At 38.1% G+C, this 13,429-nt stretch overlaps 1 protein-coding gene across 12 annotated transcripts in view; it reads right to left on the reverse strand.

Annotated features, from left to right (window-relative positions):
* Nucleotides 1-1,133: 1,133 nt before the first annotated feature.
* LOC149462829 (receptor-type tyrosine-protein phosphatase kappa) overlaps nucleotides 1,134-13,429 on the reverse strand; it is a 571,684-nt gene continuing 559,388 nt past the window's right edge. For all 12 annotated transcript variants that reach the window (XM_089676124.1, XM_089676123.1, XM_089676120.1 and 9 more), the window contains 3 exons: nucleotides 12,608-12,771; nucleotides 11,708-11,843; nucleotides 1,134-2,285 (listed from right to left, as the gene is read on the reverse strand). In XM_089676124.1, coding sequence (XP_089532250.1) covers nucleotides 2,232-2,285; nucleotides 11,708-11,843; nucleotides 12,608-12,771 — 354 coding nt within the window. In that variant the 3' untranslated portion in view covers nucleotides 1,134-2,231. The remainder of the gene's footprint in view (nucleotides 2,286-11,707; nucleotides 11,844-12,607; nucleotides 12,772-13,429) is intronic.

A 13,429-nucleotide genomic window follows, 5' to 3' on the forward strand; every position in this document is an offset into this window, starting at 1 on the left:
AAAGTGCACCACTGGAGGGACAGTCAGCATTCAGGTAAACATCAAATAGGAATATCCTTTATTGAAATTATATGAAATAGTTGTAACACATCCATCGCGTATCAGCAGTCGAGGATCAGCCATGACTACGGCCCGACAGCTGCTACGCATTGGCTGTTTTACAGCTGTTTCATGTCCATTCAATAAAGGATATTGCCATTTGATGTTTACCCAAGTGCCGACTGTACCTCCAGTGGTTCACGGCACACAGAGGCATCAGTGACCTTTCAGTCTTAGCACCGGGTGGCGCTGAGGATAGAAGGAAGGTAGCAGCACCACTACACCTTTTTGCAATAGATAAAGTGCACCCTAAGATAAAGCTAAATATTTGCAGTTAGGTATAAGGGTAATGGACAAGGAGAAAGGCTAAGAAAAAGCTTTTTAACATGACAACTTCACAGGTCAAAAGACTGTGTCATTTCACACCTGTGGTCAAAAATACTTTCAGCTGGGAGTTCTGTGGGTAGGTTTTACTTCCTCTTATTGTGATCACTGCTTCATACTTAAAGTGATACAACCAGAAAGGGAAAGACAGCTGAGGGTCCACTCATTCCTGTACATTCTGAGCATTTCTGCAGTGCCTAGGGATGTACTTGAAGGGTAGCTGAACTGGGAAAATAGTTTTTAACAGAGCAGGAATCTCAGTGTTGCCCAATACACAACCCATTGATAATAGATTAAATCCAGGCTTGAAATGCATGAAGCAGTGTGTTTGGATGTTATACATTCTAGGCTTTAGGTAGTACACCTCAGCTACCCTCCTACTTCTCCTGAATGTGTGTGTGTGTGTCTTCATTCCGAAGGGGATTGCACTGAACTCAGTATATGGTAAATACAGTAAACTGTCTAGCATAACAGTTGCTGTGTGTACTGTAAAGTATTAGTGGCTTGCTGAATGCTTTCACACATTGCTTGGAATTACTCTTTAAGTACACATATTTAGGCTCCAGTACTTTTGTGACCCCTATACCACTACACATGCTGAACATATGAAATGTTAATTCCAATCACAAAATATAAAAAAAAATTAACAGCAAATGTCATAGTAATGCCACAACAGGAAGGAATGTTCTCTTTGAATCATACAACAAACACACCTGAAATAGGATATTTATTTATTTCAAACTGATTTTCCGAGAGCCCAAAGCTTACAGTCCTGTAAACATCAAGATACACATTTCGATACAATGTTGCAACCATAGGCGTTCATAGCCTGGACCACGACATGTCAACTTCTTGATCTCCAATTAGAATTTTTTTTAACATGTGGCCCAGAGTTCAGCTCCACCTTTAGTAAGCTTTGATTGCCATAAGATGTGAGATTAATTTGATCCATAGGTACAAGTGTTTGTGGAAAACTTTACATCACTTTGGTCCGGCTTTTAGAGATGGTCCAGAACCAATCAGTCACATAAACTTGAGTTCACCAGTATGAGCACAACAAAACATCTTCAAAACATTGCTCTTGGGTTAATGCAGAAAACAGATGCCTCTTACTTACACTCAATACATACAAAAATAAACTGCCGTCAATTTCAGCAAAAAGCTTTCCCCAGGAAAAATGACTGTTCCTTCAGCCGTCAAAAGAAAGGAATGTAAATAAGCAATAAATACAGAGTGTGCTTCTCCATATTGACATATTTACAATTGACTCTTTGGCTTATGTTAGGGATTTGTTTTTCCAAAATAATATATATGATATGATCCAGCCATCAATGTGAGAAAAAAATAGTAAGCCAAGTACAGATAGGTGACACTTGAAATGTAAAGAGGATTTACCATCAAATCTGCTCGGCTTTCCTTTGCATTTTTCTTAAACAAATTGTATTAAAAAAAGAGAAAACTGCCACATTGTAAATATAGACACATGCAACATATTGGCTCTAAAGTTGTCTCATGAGACGGCTGCATATACAAATACATACAAATCCTTGTGACGTAGAGACTTGTCCAGCTTCCGCCTCCAGCACTGTGTGTGATAATGTGGCACTAAATCCATCAATACTTTATACAGCCATAAAAACAGTTCAAGTTCTTTTATGAAGATACAGAAAGTCATAAGAAAAATACTTTCTCTTCGTTTAATTTTTTTTTTGTTTTAGTTTAAAACTTTTAAGGTCCGGTGTAAAAATCCCCCTTTGCAAAGCTGGAGTAGTATCTGTCCGAACATTAAATGCAGGTTGGCACATCAACTATGACGATTCAAGGTATTCCAAGGAAACATCATAGCAGAAACGGTATTGTTCCTGTTAAAACAAAACAAAAAGAATAGTAGCTACCAAATGAAAACAGCAATTAAGAACATTGATAAACGTTTACAATGACCACTGGTGGAATCTAAAGAAAAGTGTTTAAAAAAACAAAAACAAAAAAAAACCAAGCTTTTCACACAGAAGAGAATTCATACTGCATACAGATGCCTAAACTAATCAGCATGATATGACTTTCCATGATTTGGTCACTACATCTTTAACCACTTGCCTACCGGGAACTTTTACCCCCTTCCTGCCCAGGCCAATTTTCTCGCTTATACTTTGAATGACAATTGCATGATCATGAAACACTGTACCCAAACTAAATTTTTATCTTTTTTTTTAGCTACATAGAGCTTTCTTTTGGTGGTATTTGATCACCACTGGGATTTTTATTTTTTGCTAAACAAACTAAAAAAGACTAAATATTCTGAAAAAAAAAAAAAAGTTTTTCTTAGTTTCTGCTATAAAGTTTATAAGTAAGTAATTTTTCTCCTTCGCTGATGGCCACTGATAGGCTCTGTTAGGCAGCACTGATTGCCAGATGGACACTGATTGGCACTATTGGTTGCACTGATGGGGCTACACTAATCACCAGGAAACTGATGATCAGTGCCCTGATGATCAGTGTAGATGACCCCCTGCGTAATGCTACTTACCGGCTCTCCTCTCTTCACGAGCTGCCGATAACCGACATATCCTATTTACCTGTTGATCAGCTGTGATCTGACACAGCTGGTCACATGGTAAAAGTGGCTGTGATTGGCCCGTTCCGTAGCCATAAGATCAGCTGTGTCCGAAGGATACAGCAATTACAGATCACGTGCAGTGCGCGCCCCAGGGGGTCCATGGACGTCCTCCCAGAACTAACCAAGCGCGCGGTAGCCGTCTTTTGGCTATAGCGTGGTCGGGAACCGGTTAAAGAGCCATGAAACCCCAAACTTTTTCTTGGCATGTATATTTATAAATGGTGCCCTTTACCTATACTGGGAACCTTTTCTTTCCCCATATGATATATTTTGATTAATACCTGGTTTATCCTGCCATTTCTAATGTACTCTTTCATCTCAGTGTCAAAAAAAAGGAGCAGATTCCGTGGCCGCTACGTCACCACACACCCTGCAAATGCACCGCAATGTCTGTTCAGTGCTTTCACTTTCCTCTCTGAGCTGTACCGCGTGACATTTCACATTACCCGGGGGGGGGGGGGCTCTGAAACTAAACTGGATGGGACTAGCAGTAGTCATGATTGATATGGGATGTCTTCCAGGTTTACTAGTCTCACGTTTCACACAAACAAAGCTGCTGGCAAAAGCAATCAGGAACCGTGCTGTGAGCCTAGTGAAACAAAGTCACGCGACTATGGTTTACCAATTTTGATTATGGCTGATTAAGGCATTAAAAAGGTATTTAGATTTTTTTTTTGTTTTTTTTTTAACTGAGAGACAGGCATCCAGGCTTAATGCTATGTAAACATAATATAAACTGAGAATTGTGGTAGTGGGTTTAATATAACTTTAACCTTTCTGACCACACAACTTTGTAAACCTGAAAAGATTGGAAATTGTTCAAACAAGCTGAAAGCCCGTAACCAAGAAGGTGGTTTCATCTATTTTACCTGGTCTGGAAGGGAATATACATGAAGAAAGCCATAGAAAATGTTATTGCCATTCCGATTCCATTTCACATAACTATAATTAACAGCTAAGGATGCTAAAACACAACAGTTGCGTAGATGGCAGCACACTCACTGCATGCAAGTGATAGAGGAAACACTATGATCTCTAGGATGTTTATTCCCTCTTAATTTGTTTCTAGAAACATAACTGTGAAGAGACTGGGTGTCATTTCAATATTATACTAGCCCACAGGCTAAAAAGTTGACTGTGGCAAGTCATGGTGTTTGTGAATATTTTAATTATGGAGTGGGGTTCTCTTCTAGTAAATTAAATGCATGAAAAAAGTGTGCGGAGTCAAGCTCGGTGTTTGTAAATCGACCCTGAAGTGGATAATTAACTTTGTCACTTTTGGGAGGTGAGTCTATATCAGCATCTGGCCATGCCTCCTCTTTGTCTAAATCTAAAACGGAAACTCTGAGGGTTGCTCCATAAGTATCAACACTAACACAATGCTGCCTGAGGTTTTTATTTTTTTTTTTTAGTACCCTAACAAGCAAGGTAGGGCTCAGGTTTTAAAGCATCATAATTGCCAGAGGACCTTATATTGTGTACAAGGATTCTACAATCAAAACTAAAAATGCTACATAAAAACTGACTTTGGGTGTCAGGGGTGGGGTGAAATAGTGACTGAATTGAATTTATCTTCCAATTTTTACTTTCTGCTTTCCTCATCTTCTGGTCATCCCTATGGCTATGGGGCCTATTAATAAATCAGGATGACCTTGAAATGGCGATACTGCTATCTAACAAAAAAAAAAAAAGCCCAAATAGAACTCTGATCTTATTACAAAGCAAGCAAAGTACAAAAAAAATCATTTTGGCATTGAAAATGCATACAAAGTTTTGATGTGATGGTATTTAAGTTCCTCCTGGATTTCGAAATACATTCCCAAATACTCCCCCCTTTGCTTTCACAGAGGCTGTGGATTAGAGTGCACTCCAAAATACACACAGTTCTTGATTGTAAACTACGTAAGGATCCAGTTCAGGCCTTGTTGAACAGGCCACCTACGGTTCTACTTTGTGAAATGCCAAATTAATTTTTTTTTTAATAATGCCACCTAACTATTGCTTCTGGAGATCTTAATGCATAACTAAAGGCAAAACGTTTTTTAGTTTTGGATAGGGTGGAGAGGGATTAGAACATCTGTCAATTTTTATTGTAGACTAGATTCACAATCTCTACTTGTCCTGTTTATTATTATTATTATTGAAAGTGAAAGTAAAACAAAATCCTGAACTTTGGCCTGAGAATAGTAGGCAGAGATGTGATGTCACACAATCCCTCAGTTATACACACCCTCCAGCCTCGGCTTAAGAATGTGCACAGCTATCTGATATCTCTATGCTTGCGAGTATATCTCCTGAGTGCATTCAGGGGAATACACAGGTGCCAGTGACTATGTCAGGATCTGTGCTAATTAGGAGAAAGCTGGTAGGAAGGGGTTAATGTTAAAAATCCTAGGTATCTTACAACCTAAAGTGGCAATGTGGACCTGAAAACTCTGTAAACAGCAATTCACAAGCTAGGTGCTGTAAATAGAGCACGACAATCTAGGTAAGTCTGCTGACAGCTGATAAGTACAGCATTACTGAAGTGATGCCGATCTATGTAATAAATCACAGGTGCTGAGTTCTCGATCTTGTGAAGGCAGAGACCAGCAGGGAGAGGACACCTGCTCCCCCACACCTTTGCAGTGTATTACATGGAGACTCATGCTGGTCTAGTCTTCAGCACACCCTGTCACAGGAGAAGGGGAGTGGCGACACCGTTTTTCTGCTTGTGTCGGATTTATTCTGTTCAGAAGAGCAGGGGGTATTTCTGGAGAAGGGGATTGCTTCAAGATAACAAACTAAGCTCAGATGCCCAGTAAAGGTAAAATCTAGTCAACTGTAGGATTAGATTGATTTTTTTTTTAGGTTTACAACCACTTTAAGGCCTTTTGTTCTTTTTTTCTTAAGAAAAAAAACTAAATGAATGTGACCTATGCTTACATTGACTTTATGCATAGCCTGTAGTGAATTTACTTTTCATTTTTTTCTTTCTATAATTTAGGCTACAGATTATATTTTCTTTTTGACATGCAGTATCTTGACTTCTCCATTATGAGGCTATTTGGTTTATATTTGTTAATATGCACATCATTTTGGCACATCTAACAATTGGGCCTTTAGTCCTTTAGACTGCACCTTTTGAGAAATGGCCATTTTAAGTTATATAATGTGTTGTACACATTACATGTATGCATATTGGTTTATTATTACTATTATTTTTAATTTGTATTACAAAACTTTTTAATAAATACAGTATACTGAAGAAAAAAAATACACACCTCAATTTCCACACCATGGCCTGCATTTTATGAATAGACTAGCTGAAAAAGGATAGTGATATCCGCTGTCCATTTTAAATGAGCCCCTTAGCACTTACACTACCCTCTTTCTGAGCACACTGTACCTCTGCCCCCACGTGGCAGGATACATAGTACATAATTATTGTAGTTCTCTAATGTGATATTCATGCAGAAGCTAGCTGACAGGAAATAAACTAAGGCTAGCCTAACTCCAGCCAAAAATATATATATATTTTTTTAAAGCAGAGTAGGTAGGAGTCAGATCCTTTGTCCAGCTTTTATTGTGGTCTATGTTCTCACTGGGGAAACTTCTCCTCAATTCCTGTCCTGACGAGGGCTTAGAGGGTGTGAAAGTCACCATGCCAGAGAACATGCAATAAAAGTAACATATGTTCCACACCTTCCTAAATCTACAAAATAAATGTGTTTTGTTACTGTCTCTTTGTGCATCAAAAAGAGATCCCATCACTTCCCGTTTTTGTGACACCCTGTCATGGGACAGGAAATTAGAGTAAATCTTTCCAAGGGCAACACAGACAGCAATAAAAGCCAGGCAGAGATCTTAACCATTACCACTTTTATATAAAACAAAAAAAAGTTTTGTCCAATGTTGGTCCTAAAACAAACTGAGTGGACTTTCTGACTTTGGCATCTCATATATTGCAGTTTACTAAATTATTAAATGTGTTACCTGGAGTAGCTAAATTTGAAGAGTAAAAAGCGTGAGTCCACCACCTAGGGCTTTGGGCATTTAATATGGTATTAGATAGTTTCTGCTCTGCTCCAAGAGCTGAAACATTCACTGAAGGTAAGTACATATGGTATTTATTGCAGTACATGGGCTGTCACGTAAGAACAGTAAAATATGATGTTCAGGAACGCTATGGGTTACAAAAGGTTAGCTAATCATTGATCACAGCTATCAAGGGCAAATAAAAAAAAGTTAATGAAGCATTTGGAATGGGCTTCACTATGATAAAAATGTGCCACAGATGTCAGCACAAATTAATACATCCATGATCACCGCACTACCTATATCTAGATACATTTCTTAGAAAAATGTGTTCAAGTGCGTGTCGGAAATGTAAAGTCATATTTTTCTCTCCACTATACTGCAACAGTATGTGTAAATCACATTACCTTTGACTTCACAGCCGAGCGGCATCATAAAAATGAGTTAGTACCTGATCTTCAGCAGGCACAGTGTGTTAACTTCAGCACGGTTAGTTTTGGCTCTTGGATATAACAGTATGTGAGAATGAAGCACGTTTGTTAATGTGAGAGCCAAGTTTTCAGAACAAGTCAATAATGGACAGAAATAAACACAAACTGCCTTCTCTATTGATTTATTCTCTATTGATTTCTCTTAGCATTTGTTTTATTACTAACAGCACACTTTCATATCCATTTATATCCAAAAGCTTCTAATTTCATAAGGTAAAATTAATTAAACTCAATATCAAAAAGAATAAGGAATCCACTTAAAGAAGGCCAATGATAATCTAGTAGTAAAAAGGGATTTCTAAATATGCTTGCTTACATACTCAGAAATGTAGAGAAAAGGGAAAAACACAGTTTTCAGTAGGTGTCATTAAAGAAGAGCCATCACCAGAAGCAGAAAAAGTTTAGGTCCGTCCCAGGGGTTCCTGTGCACATGGCACGTGTCCCCATTTATGTCCAAGCAGTAGACGTTAAATATAATAAATATTTATTTTCAGTCATTGCTGAGCCCCACCCCATCTCCATTTTGCAGTGCTATTTCCTCACTCCTATTTTGTTTACAGTTGTGACAGTTGTGTACCCTGGCAGAAATTGTGAAATTTTGGGCATTCATTTTGAAAGTATGATTGATCATGCCAAAAAATGGTCTTTGACTGAAGGATAGCAATCAAATGAAGCCATATATCATCACATAGTTTGGCTCCTGTTTTTAAATAACAGAAATCACCCAAATGGCTCTGGTCAAAAGTTTACATACCCTGGAATGTTTGGCCATGGTGCACACACACACGGTGACACACACAGGTTAAAATGGCATTAAAAACTTAATTTCCCACTGAGCAGGCTAGATACTGAGCCATGAGGAGCAGAAAAGAACTGTCAAAAGAACTACCATAACAAGGTCATGGAACTTTATAAAGATGTAAACGGATATAAAAAGAGTAATGCACTAGGCCAGTGCGACCTCTGTTTTTCTCTATTCAGTATATTTGGACTTCCCCGGTTATTTGAGGGCAGCAAGGAGTGCATTTCCCAAGAAATTCATGATATGGTCCTATCTATACAGAGTCCATCCCTAAGCGCAGGAGTATCTGGGTTTGCCATTTCTTCACTGTTCTCTCAAAATATGCATGTGTTAATGCATATTAAAACATGAATCCAGTAAACGCATAGCCAATATTCTGAGTTCAGTTATGACCAATTAAGCCATAATCAATTTAGATCATTATGCAATAGTGATATTCACAACATATAAAACATATAATTGCATTATATTGTAGAATTCCTAGGATAGTATCTAACTACAGAAAGGTTTGCAGAACAATACCATGATAGACAGTGACAGGCAGCTACAGTGCCATGCTGGAAAGTACTTTGGAGTGGCAATGGCAGGAATATAACCAGGAATGGATTCCCTGGAGCTTGTAGACAAACAACATTTTGCACCCTCTGCTAGGATCACCTTTTTATACACAGGAGTTTGTTTGTTCCTTCCCAGATTAAAACCCAATGTGCCTAATAGTAATCCTAACCCTGAGAATAAAGAGAGGGCTAGGATAGTTTTTAAAGCTTTTAATAGAGTGCATAACTGCTAGGAATTAAAGGCTGTCACAGTGTCCCTGTCAATGAGATTTCTCATTTCTTCTTGCCAGTCAGCTGTAAACTAGACAGAAAATGAGAAGAAATTTCCCTGAAAAGAAACATGGGCAGCAGTAGTATCCCAAAAAAAATTTAAACCTTTCTTCTTTACTAGAAAATGTGTCTTTATAGCTGGCTATGCCCACCTGAGGGGATTTCCGCTTACTTCCTTTTTTTTGGCTGGTAACTATCATACAGACATGAAGAGGAAAAATCCCCCCTCACATACCCAAATGTGGACACAGATATCACTTTTGTAGGTTTTAAGACTATCAAAATTAAAAAAGGCTAGCTCCTCCCTTCTCCCATTGAAGCACAAACCCACTACTTGATGAACTGGCTTCTTATAGCAGCGATCAAGGTAAAACTACAGAATAAAATGTTCACAAGTAAAATGCAATTAGATCTACTACCATTTGGAATTTTTAGCAACAAAACATGTTCCATTTTAAATACAGTATATCTACACTCCTATTAACATCCTCTATAAAAAATAATAATTAGAAAGCAATTATCCAAACAAACATTATTTCTCATTAACTGCACAGCTCATTTGAGGAATGTTTGCTTTGCAGCATTTCCATAATTTGCCTCGGTTCCTTTATTTCCTCAGCAAAAGTGATATATGCTGAAGATCCTAGGGGACACCACATTCTGTGCAAACAGTACATTACCATGAATTGATGAGCAGTGTTAAATATGGATGAATTGTTGTACTGTAATGTACAAGGAATTTGAGTGCATTTTTTTTTCAAGATAAAAGATAAAATGAAGAATTTATTTAGAAACAATTCAACTACTTGATCTAGATATTTCTTTAACCGCATATCCAGAATACAGATCAGTTATTTTGTTCTAGCTACAAAAATTTCCTTGATAACAGAATGTGCCCATTCATTTGATTTCCCTTTGATAAAAGGCTCCATGTCTGACTAAAAATAAATTTGGTCTTTCAGATACTTCAACCGCCATGCCTAGAATTCTTGACCCATGAATTATTAACCACTCCCCCCCCACACCACCACCCAGAGCAGATATAGTGCTACAGGGCGGCAGGGATGCGCAAAGTCACATATATATACATGATTTGCAGTTCCGGGTAGGAGGTGCATGCGCGCCACCCTACCCACGCCGCTATTGGCTGCTGAACGTGTGAATTACCGGGTCTTGGCTGGCGATTCTCGGTCAGGACTCGACGATCGTCAGCAGAGCTGACAGGGGAGAGACCTGTTTGTAAACAACACAGATCTCTCCTGTCAGCATAGACATGCTGCTTTGTATCTCTCTGCACAGCAGAGAGATGCAAAGCAGCATGTCTCCCTAGCAAAACACACACAGCACACAGTTAACCCTGATGTTAACCCCTTCCTGCCCAGTGTCATTAGTACAGTGTCGGTGCTTTTTATTAGCACTGATCACTGTTTTAGTGTCACTGGGAATGTCAGAGGCAGTTAGTTCCCAACCAGTGTCAGAATGTCCACTGCAGTCCCGCTATATGTCGCTGATCGCCGCCATTAGTATAAAAAAAAAAATATTCCAGTATATATACACACCGCCATTTGTGGATGCTATAACTTTCACGTAAACCAATTAATATACATTTATTGGAATTTTTATAGCAAAGACATGTAGCAGAATACATTTTGCCCTAAATTTCTGAAGAATTTATTTTTTTTATTCTTTTACTGTACATTTTTTTAAAATATTTATTTTAAATATTGCGGACTACACTATTTAACCTAAAGTTCAGGTTAATGGTTTGCAAGAAAATAATGCTTTATTCGAGTTGGATTTTGCCATATTTTATATACTACCACTGGATTCAACAGTGAAATGTACTTACACTAGAAATCTCAAAATTGAAGAGAAACTAACAAATATACATGACCTAACGTGGTAGTAAACTCCTTGTTATTTTGTACCTACAGGTAAGCCTATAATATGGTTGGAGAGATTTACATGTTTAGCAGCCTGTGATGTCACACCGAATTCGGACTGCATACCATCCATTGAGAAAGCTGTGCAATGGTCATGACTTCCATGTGCACGAGTAGCAGTCACATCATTGTGGTTCGTATATTCAAATGGCTGGAGCAAGCAAACCCAGAAGGAAGACCAGGTGAAGATGGATTTCCTGTTAGCGGTGACAATGCACCGCTGGAGGGATCCATTTCTTAGGCAAGTCTGTCATAATGTATGTGGTGCATACTAGCACATTATTATATAAGCCTGCTGGGGGACTTTTTTTTCTCCTTTTTTTATAAAGCAGTTAACTATTGCTTTAAAAGTCATGCAATGATAGCACTACTTTACTCCAGCTGAAGTTAAAACAGCATTAAACAGCAAGTACAAAACAATGCCACAATGAAATAACAGAATAGAGAGAAGTTGCATCAGTTCAATGAATGGAATGCTATGCCAAATTCACAATAGAATGCAGTATTGTATAATAGTAATACATCATCACAGGTGGCTTTTATCTAAACACAGTAGTTTAGAAGACCATGATTACACTCGCACTTACCGGAGTCTCTACCATATTTGGCTTGCTGTTGCGTAGGGTTTTTACTGCATGGAAAACATCCACCACATTTTGCCTCTTGATCATTTCACACACAATACTAATGGCACAGAACACTCCACTTCTTCCTCCACCATTCCTAATAATAGAAGTTAAAATGTACAAAATGACTTTAAATAAAAAATTAATTCCTGGGAATATACAATTATTGTTGGCATCAGTCCACCCTAAACAGAAATTCCAGTTTAGGTAGGGGCCAAATAGCTTATTAGTGCATTACATTTTTTAAATCTCTGGGGGCAGTATTCTTTATACCCAAATTACACAATTGCTCAACTGATGCAGCAGTTACAAAGGGAGTTTTACACATCATGTGGCATACTGAATACTTTTGACATTAGAAAAATGAAAAACAAAATGCTCTTGACCTGCAGCATTAGGATATACAACTCTACGATGAGGTAAGGAGGGCAACTAGAATCTCCACTGGGGAGATTTCAATGCAAAAGCCTCCAGAGAAATATAAGAAACCACAGTCAATGAGCTAGGAAATCATCTAAACAATTTTTGCCCCATTTGCACAGAACAATTGTACATGCCCTTTACTGGATGAATTGGAATGTAAATGTCTCTTTAGCAAGTATTCAAAAGGTAGCAATGTTTTTACAGTAAATGGAATTCCAAACTCTGCTGATATGGGCAATTTACATATACATGAATGTGAAAGCAGGAAAAGTAGAGCCAAACAAAAATTAACAAATAAATGAATACATTCATTCACACATTTCTAACTCTAAACCATATAATTTGTCACCAGCATAACCAAGCCAGGCAGAGCAATAAGTACATGAAAGGACGAGAAACATGACACTATGGTACACAATGTCTCAATGGGTAACTCACAGGCAGTGAATAATAGTGCGTCCCTCTCCTTCATCACACTCCTCTTGCCATTTCTCAACTTGCAGAATTAATTTCAGGAAAGATCTTTTGGAATTTGGTACTTCCCTGTGAGCTGCCCATCCCAAGTACTGAAACTGTTGCACCATGAGATATCCTTCTTGAGGCTGTTTAAAGACAAAGAAATTAGTGTTTAAACTGTACATTCATCAACATTAAAGCTAAGTAGTCATCTGATCTAATGTATCAATATATTAAAGCTGAGATGACATTTTCCATAATATAACTGAAATTTTTGCACTCATACGTTTTCTTTTTAACTCTATTCCTGAGCACAGGAATCTTACCAATATTTAAACAGCCGAGTCCTACTGCCACCTTCAGAAGGTTGGGACACAGGTAAATAAGAACGTTAATCATTAGGACAGCTCCCGTATAACCTGCTTTCAACCGTCATGACTGGAATCAGGTTATACAGGGGCTCTTTTGTGATCAACCAGTACATAAAGCCCCTCAATAGACGAAAAAACTTTTTTTAAGGCAAATACAGCCAGTAGAAAAATCTTATTTTTTATTTGTCCATTGAGGGAAACCGGAATCTTAGGATTTCCTAAACAGTTGGGAAATCCAAAAGCAGTGGACAACAGCCACCACGAGATCCAGCATATGTGGGGATCATACTACAAAAGAAAACTGAACGGAAAAATGACTAAACAAAGGTTAAAGAGGGGCCAACAAAATATGGAAGTTACCATGACTCTAAAAGGAGGGCATCAAGGATCAACCTGGTGCTTCAGACAAGGACAGAGAATCATCACTAAGAGG

This window comes from Staurois parvus, unplaced genomic scaffold, assembly GCF_062004578.1.
Source record: "Staurois parvus isolate SC_StPar_1 unplaced genomic scaffold, SC_StPar_1.0 ptg000165l, whole genome shotgun sequence".
In the NCBI taxonomy this organism is placed as follows: domain Eukaryota; kingdom Metazoa; phylum Chordata; class Amphibia; order Anura; family Ranidae; genus Staurois; species Staurois parvus.